Source organism: Carettochelys insculpta, chromosome 3 (assembly GCF_033958435.1).
Source record: "Carettochelys insculpta isolate YL-2023 chromosome 3, ASM3395843v1, whole genome shotgun sequence".
NCBI lineage: Eukaryota > Metazoa > Chordata > Testudines > Carettochelyidae > Carettochelys > Carettochelys insculpta.
In genome coordinates, this window is record NC_134139.1 from 119,450,283 (window position 1) to 119,472,270 (window position 21,988).

At 41.3% G+C, this 21,988-nt stretch overlaps 1 protein-coding gene across 4 annotated transcripts in view; it reads right to left on the reverse strand.

Moving 5' to 3' along the window:
* Positions 1 to 1,487: 1,487 nt before the first annotated feature.
* The window catches only part of DSE (dermatan sulfate epimerase), a 63,538-nt gene continuing 43,037 nt past the window's right edge, over positions 1,488 to 21,988 (reverse strand). For 2 of the 4 annotated variants that reach the window (XM_074990705.1, XM_074990704.1), the window contains exons 3-6: positions 18,387 to 18,640; positions 14,796 to 15,035; positions 10,293 to 10,500; positions 1,488 to 5,921 (exon numbers count right to left, since the gene is read on the reverse strand). In XM_074990705.1, coding sequence (XP_074846806.1) covers positions 4,166 to 5,921; positions 10,293 to 10,500; positions 14,796 to 15,035; positions 18,387 to 18,640 — 2,458 coding nt within the window. In that variant the 3' untranslated portion in view covers positions 1,488 to 4,165. The remainder of the gene's footprint in view (positions 5,922 to 10,292; positions 10,501 to 14,795; positions 15,036 to 18,386; positions 18,641 to 21,988) is intronic. The other 2 variants (XM_074990706.1, XM_074990707.1) reach the window with 2 other exon arrangements.

Below are 21,988 nucleotides of genomic sequence, written 5' to 3' on the forward strand. Positions count from 1 at the left end.
GGCTCACCCGCCAGTACTTCAAAGTGCCGGGGTGAGCTGTGGCTAGACATGAGATGGTACTTCGAAGTTTAAAACTTCGACATTGCCGCGGGGGAGAATTTGCTTAATGAAGTGCTGCACACGCAGCGCAGCACTTCATTAGTAAACTCCCAACACCCTAATTACCATCCTTCCTTTGAAGGAGGGTGGTAGTGTAGACAAGCCCTAAGAGTTTGTCTACATGGCGCAGTAAAGTGCATTAACATGCTGTGCTCTTACTGCCCTGTATAGACACTTCTAGTTTGCTCTAAAATGACTTAATTTATGTTAACATAGATGTATGATGTGCAGCATCATCAACAGGAACAAGGTACCTTTCAGAATATGTCCATCCAGTCTACACCAGTCTACACCAGGCATCTAAAGTGCAGCTCTTTACAAATCACATCCATCTACTGTGTTTTGCCGGCACCATGTAGACATGCTCTAAGAAATATGAATCAATACCCCAAGTCTACATCTCATCTTGTAAAAATTTCCTTTGCTTATGCTCTCTACTAATCAGAATTCCCATTTTAATGAGGATTGCTCACCTGCTAAATTAACTATCTCCCTAACTGAGGTAAAGCAGAACCTCAGAATTATGAATGCCAGAGTTACAAACTGACCCGTCAACCACATGCCTCATTTGGAACTGGAAGTACACAATAAGGCAGCAGGAAGACCAATCCCTCTTGCCCCCCAAAAATAAAACAAAAAACAAATACAGCAGAGTACTGTGTTAAATATAAACTAATAAAAATATACAGGAAAAGTTAAAAAAAAGATTTGACTCGGTAAGGGAGCTCTGTTTCATTTAAATTGAGATTGTTAAAAGAAGCATTTTTCTTCAGCATAGTAAAGTTTTGAATCTGTATTAAGTCAATGTTCAGTTGTAAACTTTTGAAACAACCATAACGTTTTGCTCAAAGTTACGAACATTTCAGACTTATGAACAACCTTCATTTCCAAGGTGTTCATAACTCTGAGGTTCTAGAGGTATACTTATATATAAAAACATACACGAGCTTTTACTATTCTCTTAATAGGGGTCCAGTAGCATATTCTGTAACTGCTCAGGAAATACAAACTCAGTGCATTGCTTTTCTGCACTACTCTCTATACCCAGTCTCATTTCAATAAAACAATGGCCAGATTGTGTCTAATACTTACATAGGAGTGCAGGAGGCATAATGCATAAAAGCCAGCCAGAACTGGAACCCTTCCATGGTTTCCTGAGGTGCAGAGTGCTCCTCAACAGGGCGTAGAGGGAAAAGAAGACCATGATCATGTGCCCTTCATAGACACAGCTAGTGGAAGTTCAGAATTTCTGCTTCACAGGAAATTTCACTGACACACATCAGATTTCATGGAAAATTTAAGTTATGTATCAAAAAAACATTTCCTCATATAAAATTACTTGAAAAATTTCTTCCAAGAAGCTCTAATCCCAGCCCACAGAGCAGCACATAGTCGATTAGCAATGGAACCTCTGCTAATGTATTCCATGCCACATGGGGGCACTCTGCCTCGTGCAGTGCTGTTGTGTTCTGCTTCCAACAAGCATACATCTAGCAAGCATAACTGAACCCCAAGGGACCCAGAAACAGAAAAAATACATTTGTCCGAAGACTCAACATTTAATGGTCATTAATATTACATGAGAGTTAAGAATTAATCACCAGTATCTTGGAAAATAAAGCAATCCAACAACTATTTCTACTCTTTTAAATTTGCTCAATGTAAAAGGCTGAAATAAGCATATTTTCCTCGAGAATCACATGCCATTTTTAGACACTTTTATTTATCTGTAACATTTTACCAACTGTTTTGACATCCTATTACAGGTTGAACCTCTCTAATCTGGAACTCATTTGGCAACATCTGTAATCCAGCATGATTCGATTTAGCCAGACGACCTCTTATCACGAGTATGGCCAAGCTTCCCGTGGTCCCATAAAGTTTGTTTACAGCCACCAGTCCTGGCTCTCAGTGTTCTGTGCTGTTATTTAGCTGTAATTTATCCCTAAGTGTCTTCTAAGAGCCCAGTAAGCAGTAAAAGTTTTGGTAATGTGCTAGACAATATTGACCTTCCATGGTCCGGCAAATTCTAGCATCTAACATCGGTAAGGTCCTGAGGGTGCTGGATGACAAAGGTTCAGCCAGTATTGGACAAATTTATAACCTAACCTCAGTAGAGAGCAACATGTATAGCTATGTAGAATTGTGTTGGCAGACAATCTACTACGCTGCTCTTCAAGAAACTGCAATAGGGTTACTGTACATGAATAATGTTAGTAGAACTTGATTCAATATGGAAAACTGAAATTAAATAAGACCTGTTATACATTTTTGAGATTTTATGACATGTTAGTGTGCTCCTGAGGCAATTCATTTGAGATGGTCACATGTGCATTTTTAGTTACAGAAGGTTCCCATTGTTCACCATGATAGTGAGTTGGACAGATACATGTAAAGAAAAAAACATGAATATCAAGGGCCAAAGTGATTAAACAAAAAGAGCCATCCATCCATATCACACATTATGGATAGGTGCTAATAAACACCACCCCAGTGTTTAAATTCTTTGGTGAAATATTTTAGTCAACAAAGAAAAAAATATGCACCAGAGGCAATTATGATTTATTTATTTAGCAAAATGTTTGGGGAAGAAATACTTTTCTTTTTCCGAAAGATATACATAATATACACTAGTTTCATGAATGAAGTGTAAGTAAGGGTGTCAAACTCATTCTTAGAAGCCACATTATTTCCCACATAAATGATTGCCAAATTAATGATTCATGTGCCTCCAATGCTCTGAAAGCAATGAAGAACTGGCTGTCCCACGGTCTGGTTCTTTTTTGTTTCCAGATACATAATCACACTGAGAGTTTTAAAAATATACACAAAAATACATTCTTAGTACAGCTTTTCCACGTAAGCAACTGCTGGAATTGCCACAGTGTGGTGGTGATAGTGGTGATTTCTTTTGTAATTACAAAGAAAAGGTGATTTAGGAACCAGTTTTTCTACTGAGATGTGTTCCACATATGAGCATACCTTGTAAAATTAAAAGCAGATCATATCAGGCTCCATCTTCCAGTTTGCATCAGGTCTGACATATGGGAAAAGGATTTCACACAAGAAATAATGCCTTATGCTTAATGTTTGCTCCTTATTTGCCACCTATCATTACTTGTTAATCCCAGAAGCTGTGCTTTTCTTTGTCACCTCTGACACTGACTGCTGCTTCCCACAGCACTAGTTTCTCAAGGCAGTGATGAGGTGACATGATACACGGATTCTGAAATAATTCTCCCAGGCTGCTTCAGTACTAAACTATTCCCTGCTTGGGCAGAGATGAATGAAGTCTGCTGTGTAGGTCTTTCCCATGCACTTTAAATGTATATAACTCTATTGTAAGATTGTATTTATAGGCATTAGAGTTGGTTGAGGATTTTTAATATTTTTTACTGAAAAATGCTGATTCATCAAAATCTAAATTGTCTGTGAAATATGTTTGGTTTCTACAATCTCCCTTGAAAATTTAACACATCTCAACATGGAAAAAAAGGGACAAAAATTCTGAAATGGTAAAAATGTTCTGTTTCTTCATTTTCAAATACCAGATTTTGGGGTGGATAGATTTTTGGTTCCTGGATATCTTTAAGATATTGTCATTTAGAGTCCCAATTTGGGACAGGAACTTTTTTTGATATCTCAGACATTTACATGGAGTAGGAAAACCGTTTCCTGCCTACCTCTAATAAGCATCTTTAGCAGCCTGAAAGTAATACTACATAATTGCGTATAAAATCAAGGATCTTAGTAAACAAATAACCTCTTAAAGAGGACTCTCATATTTTTGGTAGAAATTAATTATATTTTCACATATTGTGCTTTGGCAAACAAAGCATAATATCCTCCAGATGTCAAATGCAACCAAAGCACATATGAGGAGCACTTGGGTTTCTCAAAAATCCATTAGGTTTCTCCTTTTCCCTCCTGGTGTGAATTCCATCTTTCATCAGCAGTTTTCTGGAATGTATCAGAAAAGGAAAAACAGTACTATGGCCCTATTAGGGTTAATTCTTTTGCATAGACACATATGACCATAAACTGGTCGGTAGGACAAGATTTTTTGCTAACATTGTGACTGGGAACAAGAAGAATATAGCCACAATAACACACAGCTGTCAGCTAAAAGTATTGCATAAAGGTATCTTTGGCCATGTAAGCTCTTAGCCTTTTGGAAATAAGTCAGCTGCATTGCGAGCATTACAAAGAAAATAGCAATGTTTAGAATTAGGAAGAGGCGGGTATAAGAAGCTGATATTGATGGGGCACTGCTTCGAGCAGTGGCCACAATGTGTTCCAGTCCAGACTGACCTTTGATTGATGCATCATTTTTGTGCTTCACGTAAGTAACATCTGCAAAATCTAAAAGGTCTTTCATTTCCTCGTCTTCATCTATGGGTAACTCTTTCTGTGCCTGAGTCTGTGCCTTCTGTCGCACCTTTCTTTCATTTACTTCAATTTGTGCAAAGATGTCAGGAACGGCATCAACAAACTTGTAGCCTTTGGCTACCTTCTTGTTTTTCTTTGCCCTGCCTTGCAGCTGCTGCTGGGAGATAGCAAATAATCGATCAATGGCTTCTTCTGTCTCCCTTTTATCTGAAAATCTCAGTAGGCGTTCAGCAGTCTTTCTAAAGCTAGCTGTGTTCCGCACATGGGACAGAATCTGTTTCTCAAGCTGCTGGAAGACAGGTTTGAAATGCTGAAGATTCTGCTCCACAATCTCAACATAATTCTTCACCTCTGCTATAGCAGAGTTCTTTATGGTAGAGGCTCGGTCAAACAGAATTTTTTGGCGATCGGCAATAATTTGTGCAAAGCCAGAATGACCTCCATCCTCACCAGTCCACAGGTAAATGGTGTAGGCATGTTCGCTGGTGGCTATGAAGACATCCAGTTGCTGAGAATTTCCATGAACACTGAAACTCTGGACATCTATGGAAGGTCCTATGAAGAGGTAAATTGCTCTGGTGATTGGGTTCCGCAAGTGGGTTGTAACATTCACATAGTTTGTTCCATTGTATGGGTAGCCCCGGGGATACATTTTTGAGGCAACGACAGCCTTCTCACTGTAGCCAGTGTCATCCATCCAGTACATCTTATACAGCCCATCCTGTTGCCTAATAAAAGCCCCGTGGACGTCATCAATAACAGTCTCTTCAAAAGGCACATCCACGTTGTGGAAGAAGCTGGTGGCTGCCTCCAAGGGGCTGTCATCTTCAAGATGAATTAGGTCCACAAGCAATAAAAGCTGGGGATGCAGAAGTAAAAGGTTTCTTTGGAAGTTTTTCAACTTCAGTTTTGGGTTGTAAGCACCCACTCCTTCTCCCCTGATAAAAACCACTCCATTTCTTTCCATAGCGGCTACTACTCTACCCTGGCAGCCTGCAGCCAGGTCATGTTTGTATTTCAACCACTTCGATGAACAGTCCTCTGTAACCTGCCCTTCCCATGGGGAGAAGCAGCTCTTTGACACAGCTGGGGAAAACATCACCACATTGTTAAGGAAGGTGTACTTTGGCCCATACAGGGCTTCTGTGACAAAAGGCACACCGTTGGGAGCAAAGGTAAAGGAGTTCTGATCAGGGTGCTCATGACCAGCATTAAAGTTCCGCCACCCTTTGATCCACTCTTTGTACTTATTTTTATGAACTATGTCATATATTGCACGACCTCCCAGTTTTCCCGATTTGAAGGAGAGGAAGGGCCTGTTAATTTCAGCTGGCAGCGCACTTCCATATGTTACAACTCCCCAGTCCTCAAAATAATGCAGCTTGGGAATACCGTAGTCCGGTGGAGGAACAGAGTGTAAGGTTGCATCATACCTGCCAAAAGACAAAGAGCATGATTTTACACTTAGATCTGAAAATGAGAATTGCTCAATTTGTTTTCCATGGTATTTTGCAATATTTAAAAGAAAGGTTTGTCCAACAACATAAAATTCACAGTAAGTTTGCTAAGTGAACTAATCATACAAGGGTACTGATGCTCATTATGGTAATGGCCACATATCTCCCAGTGAATATCCAGTTTGAAAAAGCTTCTAATTTCACACAGTAGGTCCTGAGCTTCTGGACTGTGGAAGATTGAGGAGGAAATGGCAGCTCTTGGGGGAAGTGGCAACTCCCTGTGTAATTGCTCAGCTCAGAGGCTCACTACAGCTCTCAGTCTAACCTCTTTACTTCAGGGACGAGCCATACTCTGAGTTAGCCACTCCCACCATTGGCACAGCAGAAGAAAAAGGGGTGGAACAATCTTCCAGCTTGCAGTGGCCTTTCCAGAGGCAGAGGCAAGAGACTAGATTTCTTATCTCAGTTTCTCCCTCTCCGGAAGGGATTTTCCTTCCTCAGACTTCTAGGACCTGAAGGGGCTGTGTCTGGGCAGAGCTCGCCCTGCCCCTCACCTCTTCATCTGCAAGGTCCTCCTCCCCCACCCCGCACAACTTCCTCACCTGATACCTGACAGTGTCTCTACAGTTCCTCTTCTCCAGCAGTGCATTCTCCTCTAACCACTCATGGTGTGTGTTATCTAACTGATTCAAGAGGCAGCTTTCAGCCAGTTTCAGCTGGTCCTTGATTGGTTCCAGGTTATCCCAATCAAACCCAACTGTCCCAACCAGGTTGTAGATTGCCTCCAGGAATCTTAACCAACCTAATTTCCTCCACTGAGTTATAGGAACAGAGAGGTAGCCATGTTAGTCTGTACTCCAACAAAACAAAACAGCAGAAATGTAGCACTTTAAAGACTAACAAAATGGTTTATTTGGTGGTGAGCTTTTGTGGGACAGACCCTCTTCATCAGATCAAGCTCACTTCCAATACAGACTGACATTTATAAGTACAGAGGACCAAAACAAAAAAAAAAAAGAGCTAAAGGCCAGCTGGCTCTCAGCCAAGGCTGTAGAGCAGAGACTTCACTCACCCTAGTATGAGGTCTCAGTGCCTCTGGGTACTAGATTAGGGATGGAGGCTCAGGGTCCTACCACACCTCACCCCAGAAAAGGAGCAATGAAGGTGCATCCTCCAAGCCTGCTGAGAAAGGCTATAGGGAAGCAGCCAACCAGAGCACAACTGGCTCAGTTAATAGAAGCTGCAGGGCCTGAGCAGTTCAGTTGCTGGCTGAGATCAGAAAAGAGAGGAAGGACTGGGGGGCTGTGGAACTCTCCAGGTGAGGAGGCCTGGCAGGGACATTGCTCAAACAGGGAACAGACAAAGAACTCAAGGGCAACAAACTTCAGGTATAAAAGATGATGGGAGAGACAAGGATGACACCCTGGAAACGCAGCAGCAGCAACTATCAAAGAAAGCAAGACATGGCTGCAATCCGTAGGGTTGCTGGGTTAGGCTCTGAAATGGGGGATGGGTCCAGGTCCCCCCATACTGGACAAAAGTGAAGTTGGCAAAGCCCCAAGAAAGGGCAAGATTCATTCGGGAGCCCAAGCAAAGGGCTGGAATTTAAAACAGGCACAGAGAAGGGGCTAAAGAGAGAGAATCTTTGTTGAGCTTTGTTACCCTGGCAAGGGGATTGGACTCGAAGGAGTGCGCTGTCTGGAGATGTGGGAAAACTTTTAAAGACAAAGAGTCTTTAGGGAGAACTGGTACTGCTCTGTACCTGATCAGATGCAGAATTAAAACCAATCCAGAAGGGGCTGAGAACTGAGCCCAGTGGCAGGGCTGCAGAAACCAACAAGTGCAAAATGATAGGCCCTGATGGACCTTTCACACCCTGGAAAGGCTTTATCCATTTTAGACTGGGGCTGACTCAGTTAGGCTGCGTCTACACGTGCACGCGACTTCGGAGTAGCGGCGCCAACTTCGAAATAGCTCCCATCACGGCTACACGTGTTGGGCGCTATTTCGAAGTTGAAATTGACGTTAGGCGGCGAGACGACGAAGTCGCTAACCCCATGAGGGGATGGGAATAGTGCCCTACTTCGAAGTTGAACGTGAAGTAGGGCACGTGTAGACGATCCGCGTCCCGCAACATCGAAATAGCGGGGTCCGCCATGGCAGCCATCAGCTGAGGGGTTGAGAGACGCTCTCTCTCCAGCCCCTGCGGGGCTCTATGGTCACCGTGTGCAGCAGCCCTTAGCCCAGGGCTTCTGGCTGCTGCTGCTGCAGCTGGGGATCCATGCTGCATGCACAGGGTCTGCAACCAGTTGTCGGCTCTGTGGATCTTGTGCTGTTTAGTGCAACAGTGTCTGGGAGGGGCCCTTTAAGGGAGCGACTTGCTGTTGAGTCCACCCTGTGACCCTGTCTGCAGCTGTGCCTGGCACCCTTATTTCGATGTGTGCTACTTTGGCGTGTAGACGTTCCCTCGCAGCGCCTATTTCGATGTGGTGCTGCACAACGTCGAAGTTGAACGTCGACGTTGCCAGCCCTGGAGGACGTGTAGACGTTATTCATCGAAATAGACTATTTCAATGTTGCTACATCGAAATAAGCTATTTCAATGTAGCATGCACGTGTAGACGTAGCCTTAGAGAGCTGAACCTGCCTGATGAAGGCAACAAGCAACAGAAAAAAAAGACAAAGAGGAGAGGTTTGCTGTCAGACAACAGGGGGTGCTCATGAAAGATCAAGGTGCCCTGTCATATACTGTCTGCTCAGTTAAAGGAAGCTCATTCCCTGTTAGGCACAGTGTGTAATTTCCACACTCCCCAGGTCCTGGAGGACATGCGGAGTGTGAACTCTTCGAAAGGATTAGAAATAAACTAAAAATGGAATTGTAATCCCACAGGATTTTTACATCATGGTTTTATCCTCTTCCTAGACTAAAGAAAAATCTTGAAACACAGTAGGTATAAAAACTAAAGTAATACACTTCATTTTAAAATGAAATCTTATCTAAGGTCAATTTATTTTTTATTCCTTTAATATGAGCACCCACATTCTCTTTCAGATATTAAAGGAACAAAACAAATAAAACCAACATCAAGTCCACAGCAAGAACTTCATCCATAACATAACCAGATGAATAGGTCTTTCCACATCAGAATACACCTCTCTAATTAATGGCTAACCCAGTCAGGCCCTAACACAAAGACAGGCGTTGGCATATGTCTGGTAGGACAGCAAATCTGTGTGACTTTAAACAAGAGTGGAAGCTTGTTTCACAGCAAATGGCCGCTCCTGGAGAATGCTCTATGATCTCTCCATTTCCTTACTAAATTCAGGAGACTTCAGTGCAAGTATTGCCACTGATTGTAACAGGTGCCCCATGGCACAAGAAAGGGAACCTTTCAAAAAGGCAAATCCCAAGACATTTAGGGCTTATTTCTGTGATTCAAATCCACAGAAACATCTCAATCCTGAATGTATAGACATCTTCCCAAGGGAAAGAGTCTCTTCTAACTATAGATTTGCCAGGGGTCCTTGATGGCATAAGGAGGTGGAAGGCAGTGTAGAGGTAGTGTAGAACAAAGGACCTGCATTACATATATAAGCAGCACAGCACCCAGAGGGATACTCGGGGCCAAAAATTCACTGCTTTTCTCAGTGTACATATCTTAATTACAAACCCATGTGCATTAAGTACACAGGTTGATCCACTGTGGGGAAAAATCTGATGACATTTTAAACCATAGATATTTACATAAGCTACTGACCAGCAGGAATTAGCTTTACTGAAGACCCTAAAAGATTTTTATTTCTTGCCTACAATCGGATGATCTAATCTTAAAAATTAGCGCTGATTTGTAAGTTATGTGGAAAAAGTGGCTCAAGTGCTGTTCCACAATTTTGTTTCCTTTTTAACATTGCTTACATGATAGCATGTATATAATTTTTAATAGAATCTATATTTCTCTTTCACCACTCAAATTTACTGCGTTTAAAAAGAAAGATTTTAATGAGTACATAACTAACTACCAAATCACATAAGCCATAACATGAGTGGAAGAATTTTTGTTTTTTGTTGAAGAACACACGGGGGAACTTTGATATAAGAATTTCACTCTCTTGAGAAGGATTGTCTACAACACTGCAAGTAAAAGCATAGACAACAAACACACAGAAACATGTGAAAGAAAAGTTTTACACAAGATGTGTGTTGTATGGCTTGAAAAAGTTCTGAGTCCTTTAAGACTAGACACGATTTAGGTTGCACATCACCAGTGTAACATCCATTAGTACAGTTCATTACAAATTGCAAGTTAATGGCTTATCATTGATGCCCATTCATTGTGTGTCACATACCAGAGAAATTCAGTGTGAAGCGTGCACCACCGCTGGCCTTTGGATGGGGTCCCGGGGCCTTCCACCACTCGATTTCTTCTGATCTGATCTGCCAACCAATTCCCACTGCCATTGCGCATGACAAATTTGTCTAGAAACACCAGCTGGCTCTCTGGCCCATAGAACCAGTTATAGTTGGAGTCTGCAATTGCCACAGTTCTCTGAAATCCTTGGGAAAAAGTTAAAAGGAACATAAGAACAAGCAAATAGATGAACAAAGAAAGGATGATGAAGCAAAGCATTACAAATGGGCTTATCCTTTTAAAGTATTGATAGACATACTCTTCTATGACCCACAGTCGTCATATAGTAGCTATTTCCACTGATGTAGCGTACTTTAATATTTACCTTCTTAAACTAAAGAAAGCACAGGTGCTATAGAAATGTCAAGAAGAAAGGCTGTGTCCACCTCCATTTCTTTACTTTAATATTTCACAAACCAATAGTATTCAGCTTAAAGATTTTTTTTCTTACGTCAATCCATGGCCATTAAAGTAATTACAGCGCACAGAAGCTTAAGTAAAATGAAACCATTTCTTCTATACCTTAAAATGACTAAAACTAATGTGCTTTGTTGTTTAAGTATCTTTCTGAAGCAGATGCCTCAGGTTTCATGTGGTGTCCTGGTTGTGTACGGGCATGTCAAAAGTATTCTAGCTGTCTGGGTGGTGTTCAGAATACAGGGCCAAATCTTCAGCTGATGTAAATCAGCTTAGCTCCACTAACCCTAACAGACCTATGCCCATTTATGACTGCAGAGAACAAGCCCATAAAATCAATCTGGTACTTTCATCCACAGTTTGAAGTTAGAAATTTGTATTCTACAGCAAGGTGAATTGATTTGATGACAGAAAGAAACAACACAATTCTTCATTAGAAATTTGAGCCCAATTGGAACAAAAATATTTCTGAAGGTTGATGAAATTTGGTCACGTTTTTACAGTTAATTTTCATATTTCCATTTCTGCACTTTGGTTCCAGCTGGGACATGAAAACAGAAGTGTTAAATCTGATTAGAGGAGGAAGTACTATAGAGTTTGCAATTGTGCTGGCTCATATAAAATTTCCACTCTAATTTTACTAATGCAAAAAGATACAATAAATTAGAAAAAGTTTAAAGTAGGAACAGATTTTTGACAGCTTATCCACTCAAAGTTTTATCTGACTATATCTATCTATTGATCGAAGTCAAACTTCAAACTTTTCATTCATGTCCTCCCCACTTTACTAGGGCCCTAAGAAATTCACAGTCCATTTTTGGTCACTTTCATGGTCATAGGATTTTTAAAATCTTAAATGTCATGATTTCAGCTATTTAAATCTGAAATGTCAGCATTGAAATTGTAGGTTTCTGATCCCACACGAAGCTGTGTGTGGAGGAGAGGTTGCAAGGTTATAATGGGGGTCGGGGGGGATTATGGCACTACTACCCTTCTGTGCTGCTGCTTGCAGCAGTGCTGCCTTCAAAGCTGAAGAGCTGGAAAGCAGCAGTTGCCGGCTGTGAGCCACCAGCAGCATAGAAAAGGATGTCACGGTATGTTATTGCCATCCTTAACAGAACTGGGCCCCTGGTGAGCAGCCACCACTTTCTGGCCACCCAGCTCTGAAGGCAGAACCACAAAAGTAAGAGTGGCATGGTATGGCATTGCCACCTCTGCAGTGCTGGTGGAAGGTGTGTCAGCTGCAACGCTGGGTGCCTGGCAGATACCAACAGATACCAATCTCAGGCTGCCCAGCTCTGAAGGCAGCACAGAAGTAATAGTAGCAATGCCAGGACCCACTCACTCCCCACCAATTGACCTTATGACACTCATCCCCACCCCACCTGGCCCTCCATAACTCCTTTTTGGATTGAGACTCACAATGTGAGAAATGCTGGTCTCCCCCTGTGAAATATGTACTGTACAGAAAGAAAGCACAAAAAAGACCAGATTTCACAATGGGAAACCCGATCTCACAGTTCAGGATGAATTTTTGATGCTGTGAATTTGGTACAGCCTTATACATTGCCATGTTTCCTGTTTTCCCCTTTTAAATCTTTCCTCAGTTCACACACTCCTGTAGCTGCTTTGCAAAATACTTCATGAGTACTTCATTTTGCGTCTCCACACCTCCAAACTCTTTCCATGCTGTGACTCTTCTATTCCAACAACATCTAAAATAGATGACCCCTCCTTTCTATCCACATAGCTAAAATGCATGTCCATTCCTTGGTTTGGTTCCAATTTCGTTACTGTAATTTCTTTTCCAATCAACCCTTCCATCCGCTCCCACTCACCTTCCATGTGAAACTTGAGCATCTCACTCTGTGCAACTTGATGTCTCCTGATGTCGGTGCTATTAATCCTGTCTCATTTTGCTCTGCCCAAGATACCCATTCCACCACTCCTTTTGTATCCTTCTTCGATACTTGTCTTTGTGACTTTTTTTTTCCCTGATACTGCCCCTGATTTTTGGAACATCTTCTTTTGGAACAGAGCTCCAACTATTCCCATTTAAATCCCTTTAAACACTCTTCATTAAACCTCAGTTTTATTGCAACCTGTATGAATGATGCTGATTCAAAACAGAAAAACTCTCACGTGCTCTAATATGGAGGCTTCCTCTGTGTCATCAAGAGTATGTCTTTGACTGCAAAATCCTGAGGACAAGATGCTGCCTCCTGTGTTTCATACATTGGTAAACCCAGAACTAACTAAAACCAGTAAATAAAGAAAGGGCAGCCAGGCCTAATACACAAAGTGGACTGACACTCAGGAGATGTGGGTGCGATTTCCAGCTCTGCCATTAACTTGTGAGTGGACCTTTGGCATGCCACTCTGTTCCTCTCTGAAATTAAAATAATGCTATAGGACTCCCTTTGCAAAGCTCTTTGGTCACTATTAAGTTAAATGCTAATAAGCATTACTTATTATTTACTGGACATAGTCACTGCCCACTGCACTGTATGAAACAGAAGACATGACTTACACAAAGGATATTATGAGTCTCGTGTTTTGGATGTTAAATAGTAATAAGATTTACCACTAAAATACACAGAACGACTTGGCCGTGTCTACACTAGTCCCCTTCTTTTGGAGAGGGTATGTTAAAGAGGCAGTTTGGAAGATGCTAATGAGGTGCTGACATGAATACGCAGCGCCTCATTAGCATAATAGCGACCGCACGTGATTCGAAAGTGTTGCTTTCTGAGAGGATACCACCCATGTAAACGGGGGCATTTTGAAAGCACCCACCTGACTTCGAAAGCCCCTTCTTGCTATTTGGTTTTAGGAAGAAGGGACTTTCCAAGTCAGGGGGGTCCTTTTGAAAGGCTCCCTGTCTACACGGGTGGTGTGCATTCTCAAACTGTCGCTTTCGAATTGCGTGCAGCCACCATTATGCTAATGAGGTGCTGCATATTCATGCCAGCACCTCATTAACATCTTCTGAACTGCCTCATTAGCATGCTCCCTTCAAAAGGAGGGGGTTAGTGTAGATACAGCCCTTAAAGACAGAAAGCAATGGTAATACCATGCACACCAGATAATTTAAATGCTAAACAAAAGACAAAAAAACTTGATAGAGCATAGGAAGCAAATGATGTATGACTTAATAAAACTACAGAAGATGGTTACTCTTTTGCCCATCATTCCTAATAATTTTCTTTTCCTGGTATTTCTCCCCGCCACCAAAAAACAAAAACAAAAACAAAAAGAACTTCTCTGACATCTCCCCTTATTTATTCTTCCCAAATTTCAGCCAGCAGGGGTAGCTCTTCCTTTCTAGTGCCCAACTCTGATAATAATTCTGTGCCACAATGACATAAGCTGAAATTCAGGCCCCTCACTGTTGCCCTAAGCAGGTATTTTTCTGTCTAACCTTGGGGCACTCACACTGGAACAGCTTGGCCAATGTATCATTGGACTGCACTGAGAAACCTACCAATAGAGATAGTTAATATTTTTCACATAAATACTTTAGCCAACATTACGTTTTCTTTCAATGAAACTTTTTGGGGAAAACTAATAACTTTTTAAATGTTTGTGAATATGCCTATATTTTTATTAATATTTTCATACAAACTATCAATTCTTTCCACCCTATAAATCCCTCAGTTTTCAACAGAATGAATTTTTGGTAACAGAAAAATTACAGTAACAGCTTTGAAAATGATTCTGATACAACTTCCAGAAAAAAAATATTAAGACCAAATTCACAAAAGACAGAAAATGGGTCCATGTCAAACCCTGAAAGACAGAAGCAACTGTGAAATGTTAAACTTTGTTCCTAATATTATTTTCTTTTTTTTGACCAATTCTAAAGGCCAGCATTTAACATACAACAAGAGCATCATTTCCACGTAGGTATATAAGCAAACAGAACACTACACTGCATGAGCTTTATGAAATGTTACTTTAACTGTGAAACTTGTACTTCATTTAGAAATTAGCAGGTGTCCTTTCATTGATCCAAGCTACCTACCTGGCAGGATAGTTCTATACATAAATGCAAAGTGCTGTTTAAGCCATGGGTGGTTAAAATGGTTGATGTCAAAGTGTCTTTGGACAAGAAACATGTACTGAAAGAGAGATCTGGTGGTATAGCTGCCATAAGCCACTCCTTCATAGAGGGATCCATCTGTAACTTCTCGCAGTAGGACTATAGACTTTTCCATGATTGACAGCACTTGCTTAGTCCACAAGTATGCTTCCTGAAGATAGCCTGGAAGAAAAAGATGTGAATAAAGCTGACACAATTTTGTAACATTTTATTTCAGAATGTATTTTTTTAAAACAGCATGATTCAAAGTATGACCTGTGCAGTTCTCAAATATGCCTTGACTCTGTCCTCTCTTTGCAGTAGTATGGTGAGAATAAAACTGATTGCATGCAGATTTTCATTTCTGATGAACAAAGGAGTTCATGCTTAACGTAGAGAAGAAAATCTGTCAGCACCTAATTGTTATTATCCAGGGCCCAAAAATAAAGGAAGCACACCTTGTACTTTCATGAAAGATGCCCCTGTTAAGCTCAATATAGTCATGTAGTGGAATCGTCTCTTGCCACATGGCATTATGTACTTGACATTAAAATACAATGTCAACACATTCATTATCTCAAACAGAGGGCTCCAACAATGGAAGTATCCAAGGCATTTGCATATTAGTAATATTGTTGCCTCAAGTGGACCATTCACAAAATGCCCACTGCTGGCTAGGTACTTAACATATGTGAATGCCACTTAGCAATAGGAGTATTTAATCAAAAAGTTTAAAGTACAATTAAATAATATCACATAGTAAAAGATGTCCCACACCACATACATGTTTAAAATACTCTACTATCTCAACATGTACAGATATCTTTTTCCAGAAAAAGATTATCACAGATCTTATCATTCTGGTACCTTTTGGCTTGCTCTGTATACGTCACAAACTGGGGAGAAGTAGCAAGATGCCCCACACCACACCCCAAAATGCCATCTGCCCATAAGCTAGCCAAAATGTGCTCCCAGGCACCAACACTGAGAGACTGGCAGCAGTAGAATCTCCAAAGACAGCAAGGTATGTGGACACAGTGCACTGCTCATTTCTCCATCATCTAGCAGAAATCAGTGGATGCAGGCAGGTGGCACACACTAGACCATACTAAAAGATGCTTACTGACTGATCTGTGAGAACTTTCTTCAGTGTTCTTAGAGACATTCTGTCAGCCTGATATACATAATGCCTCCATTATAGTGATGCACATCCGCCTTATGATGGGCAGCGACATAAAAGCTACAATAAACATTTTTAGTTGTTAATACTTTTTTCTAGCATTTCCCATGGGCAGCCTTACTGTTGATCTAAAATATCACACTAGATAGAATTATTGTCTCACGGTTCAGAAGTGGCAGTGGATTTAACAACAGGGAAACATAAAGTAGATGGCTATTACCTGCTTTACAGCTATTCCACCCCATCAATCTATTACACATAATGGCTACGTCTACACTAGCCCGAAACTTTGAAATGGCCATGCAAATGGCCATTTCGAAGTTTCCTAATGAAGCGCTGAAATACATATTCAGTGCCTCATTAGCATGCGGACAGCTGCGGCACTTCGAAATTGGTGCTGCTCGTCTAGACGGAGCTCCTTTTTGAAAAGACTCCGGCTACTTCGAAGTCCCCATATTCCCATCTGCTCATAGGAATAAGAGGACTTCGAAGTAGCCGGGGTCCTTTCAAAAAGGAGCCCTGTCTGGAAGAGCTGTGCGGCGGTGAGCTGTGTCAATTTTGAAGTGCCGTGGCCGCCCGCATGCTAATGAGGCGCTGAATATGTATTTCAGCGCTTCATTAGGAAACTTCGAAATGGCCATTTGCATGGCCATTTCAAAGTTTCGGGCTAGTGTAGACACGGCCAATAAGTAGATTTTTTAATACAATCTCTAGAGGATTGTGAAAAGGGAATTAGTGTTTTTCTTTAGAGAACACTATGTACAACCCTACTGGTTACGCAAATATTTTTTTCAAAACAACCTGAATTCTTATTTGAACTCAGAAGGTCATAAATTACTGATTATTTAGACAACATCTAGAACTGGCTAAATTCTCAGCTCTGCCACAATCACTACATGTTATCTTGGACAAGCCATTTACTCTCTCTGTGTGGCAACCCCACTTATTTATGCAAAGAAAATAACAATAATGTTTCCTTTGTTTATTTGGTCTAGTAGAAATGTAAGCTGTTTGCAGCAAGGCTCAACAGAAGGTATTTGTAAAATGCCTAGCACAATGGGACCTTGAACTTAACTGGGGGCTCTACAGAAAACTGTAATATTCCTAATATATGGTACATCATTAATATTGTGATAAGATTGAGATATTAAAGTAGTTTTATACAATTATATGTTGCACCTCACCTATTTGTTTGGTAAATGAGAAATACATTTTCAAACAGCACTGTATAGCTTGCAAGTGAATCTAAAACTATGCTGCAATACTATTTGTTTTTTACTGTTGGAAAAAAAATTACAGATACAAACGATAGAAATCAAAATTCTTCCTGATCGCTGATTTTAGTCATCACAAAGGATAGATTTATTCTGCTAATTTTCTCTCAAAATAAAATTTGTTTCAAGTTACCAATCTCTAAAGGAACTGAAGGTCACTAAAAATATATGAAGGCAGACACATGCTCGCATCAAGTGTTCAACCCAAAACGCAAATTCTGATGGATTCATGATGCCAGTCTTGTTGCATGCAAACCATAGTTATTGCTCTTTACTCTCAGACAAAGTTGGTACCACCCTCAGATACCAGAAATGGGAAGGATGAGATCATGAGGAATGAGTGAACATTTAGGCATCCTACTTCGACAAACTCACCTTCTAGACTCCATATATTAGGAAGAAAAACATGCTAGATATATTATTATTGCTATTTGTGATTTGTAGGGAAGGTAAGGCACCTCAGTCAATGATTGGTTGCAGGCACAGTACAAACACTTAAGAAAAAATGAAAAGATGCCCATCCCATGGAGTTCCTAATCTATGCTCTTGAAGAGCCGACACTTAGAAGCTTGGGGTAGTCACATTTAGGGTTCCATATACGCTGAGAGCTGTGGTAGCTGCCCAAGAGAGATCCAGGTGCCACCCAGCTGACACGTAGCGCACCCACAGCTGGTAGCGTGTGTTTCTACTGGTGGCGCAGATCAGCATATGCCTTGACACACATAATAAAATTTATTCTGCCCATGGATGGAAAAAGTTGGATACATTATATATAATCTTTTATAGCTGCAAGGGGTGATGACAATGAGTGATCTTCACTTTTACGTGGTACTGTGCATTAGTGATAGTGACAACCAGCAGAATTGTACATGTAATCAACAATAAAAAAGATGCTGAATATAGCTGTGCTTTAGCCAGTAAATACACTTGCACATCTTTACACATGGCTGCATTAGAGGTTGGGTACTAACATGTACAACATAGAATACACACTTGTATCTTTTCCTGAGACTTTATTCATAACATATAAACATGACTGATAAACTTGAAAAAAAAACATTCCTATTGAGTAGCACATACCTTGATTCATCAGAACCAGGCTTCCTGTTAGCAGGGCCATACAGTTAGTAGGCTGATGGTTATGTAGATACTGGAAACCCCATCCACGCCTGTATGATGTTTCATACATATATCCTGAGGCATTGGCAATCACCTCCAGAAATCTCTCCTGTTCAGTCTTGCTAAGGTAGTTATACAAGAAGTCATAAGCAGTGGCAAAAGCGACCAAAGAGTGAGCAAGAGGAACCTCATCCCAGGGAGCATCCTTCACTAACCTGTCAAAGAAGAAAGAGGTCAATTAATGATTGACTTTCACAAGTCTGTGACAAGGGTTTGATGTGTAAGTGACTCAGTATTACTGAAATTAGGTACCTAATGCAAAAAGTTCAACTGCCTTCCAACAGGAAACAACCTAATTAGTTTTAATGTGAGGCTTGGTAATTTATGAATGGGGCTTTATAGAACAGGGTTTTATATGAAATACCAGGTTACTGGACTCAATAACAAGTAAGGTCACATCCAGTCCTACGATGTATGTTTCTAACACAGAGAATATGCTATCTATTAATTCTCTCTAGAGCATCTCAGTGGTTTCTAAATACAGTAATCATCAGTAAAAGCTCATCAGTTGCTTTAGAAAAAACGAATCCCCTTTCCTGAGATAAATGGATATGTTTACCTCAGTATCTTCAATCATTCATTTTTCAACACTGGAATCTGGAAAAAAGTACTTCCTTTTCATGAATTCTGCTGCCCATTAACTTCACTGTATGAAGAGGTAAACATTACTCTGTCCATCTTTTCCACACACAATTTTATAGACCCTGTTTATCATGCCCCCCACTCCCTCAGTCATCTGTTTTCTAAGATGAACAGCCCTAATGTTTTACTCTCTCCCTCTCTCTCTCTCTATCTCTGTGTATGTATATATATGTATGGAAGCCACTCCATACCCTGGATCACCTTTGTTGCCCTTCTCTGAACCTCTTCCAGTTCCATTATATCCATTTTATCTGTTCTGAGAGGGGATGACCGTACCTGGACACATTATTTAAGGTGTGAGCACATTATGGATTTATATTACAGAATTATATTCTGTCTTATTTTCTATCCCTTTCCTAAAATATAAAGTTAGACAACTGGTGTTCCCTCTAATTTTTGATAGCTGCCAGTAGAATGAATTTTGTTATGTGCACCAATCTGGAGGTGATGTTCCACACATCACCTTCATGGGGTTCTGTTTGTGGGAGTGGGCTCAAGCCTGGGGCAGAGATTTGGGGTGCAAGTTGTGAGAGTTCTGGATGGTGGTGCAGGCTTAGGGGTAGAGCTGGAGCTGAGATCAGGGCTGGGTTACAGGGTTTGAGGTAAAGGAGGGAGCTCTGGGGCTACGGTGAGGAGAAAGGATGCCCCCGAACTCCCTCTCCTCACAGCTGCAGCTGAGTTAGGAGGGAAAGGCATTTCTCTCTACTGTGGGAGCTCTGGCCCTCGAGCTGCAGGACAGACACCCTTCCCCAGGCCCCTGCAGCTTCTAGCCAGGGCTGGATTGGAGCAGGGGAAGAGCTGCCCCAACCATAGCAGATCCTGGTGTGCAGCTGGGTCCAGGCCACTCTGATTGCTGCAAGGGCTCCAGGGCAGCCCATACAGCTTGCAGAGAACTTAGTAGACAACTAACAGTGGGGTGAAGCTGACAGTGTCTTTAGGACAATGTCCTTTCTATTATCCTTTCCCAAATTCCTAACATGTACGTTCTGTTCCTCTACAACTTCTGTCATTTTCTGCCAAATCAAACTCTACATCTGGCAATGGGGGCTTGTTGCCATGTGCAACAGAGTTTCTCACTGGTATTTTCAGTCGGGCAGTGCAGAGGAGCTGTAGACCTTAAAGCCAAAGGGTTTACACATTTTCCCTAGAAACTCATTATTTCCATTTGACAACAGCAGACATTTCCAAATAAATTAACTGAGACACTAACTGACTTAGATGAACAGGCCTGCACACATCCATGATGTGTTTTTCTTTTTTTTAAACTTTCTCCTTAGAGCCACAAACCTTGGAAAGCTGGGGTAATCCATTATGTGTCAAATTGAAGTCAGTCCCCACTTCCTTACTATTTCTGCTTTTTCATCTTTTGTTCACATTAAAATGACTCAACTATGTGCTCTTATTAGTGAAAAGGTTGATTTCTTTGCAGAGAAAATGTTACTTTCTACCTGACTTACAACGCCATGACATCCCATTGACTTTGATGGAACTGCATGATGTACAATTCAGGACAGAATTCAGACCCACTAATACAAGAATTTAAGAAAAATTAAACTGATACCAACAAAGCCTGGGAGCTCAGAAGGAAGAGCTCACCCCTGAATTCTTTTCTGTCAAACACAGAAGGCCCCTCAGGTGGCAATTAGACACAGTCTGCACTAGTAAATGCAATAGCCATTTTCCAGCAATGGAGCAGAACTGTTTACAGAATCCCAGGGTTTTCACCTCTGTGTCATGAATTCCCAATCAACATACAGACCCTTCAACAAGGATTTGGAGACCCCCTCTTTTTCCAGTCACGCCCCTTTTTGTTCTCTCTAGACCACTGCACATTCAAAATGCATTTGGTGTTCAGGAGGCAGAGGTGCCACTGTGAGTGCCTTATCCCCGAACAGCTTAGAAGTGGTAGGGGCCAACTGGTGAACTATAGTAAACTAATTATAATGGAGCCACTTTAGAGTTAAACTTAAAGCACAACTTCACTGAATGCAGAAGCATCTTTATAAACAATCACAGTACCCAGGTTCTCCCAAGATAATTTTAGGTTAGAATCAGGTGCAGAACATTAGCAATTGAAATATTAAAAGAGTTTGAGTGACTGTAAGTTAACTGCAGGAATGATTTTTAAGACAATAAAGAATGTCAGCTACCCAGAAGTGGGGCAGATTTGCTCATTTTCAATGAAGTTAGCTCAGCTTTTTAAGTTCTCATCTTTCTGCCAGAAACCTCCTCCTCTGCATTCTACACTGAAGTAGATAACACTGACCTCAGTAGTTACATGCCCCAAACATATTTTGCATCAATAGAATACCTGAAAATGCCCAAACTAAATCATTCTGCAATACTAAATAGTAACCTGTCCGACTTCAAGAATGAATCACATATTTGTCTCCAGGGGAATTATCAAATCAATGAGGTTCACACATGCAGCCTTAACAGTTATGGAAAAGAGCCAGCGTCTGTACTTAGTGATGAATCTTATACTTCGGAGGCCAAATTTTTTGCTGGTAAAGCAGAACAGTTCCATTAATTTAATTAACTTCATTGGGGTGATTCTAATTCGCACCACCTGAGGATCTGACTCAGAGACCCTTAGGCTGTGTTTAGATTAGAACAACCGGTCGACAGAAGTTTTTGTTGAAAGAGATCTTCTGACAAAACTTCTGTTGACAGAGAATGGCCAGACTGCCCAGCCACTCCCTCCACAAAACGGCCACCAGGAACACCGTCAGACAGGGTCACATGGCCAGCATCCCTTACAGGAGCCCCGGTGAGAGGCACCCACGAAGCCCCCCCCCAAGACCCATTCCCTGACCATGCTCAGGCGCGCCAACCTCCACAAGGGACAGCACAGCTCCTCG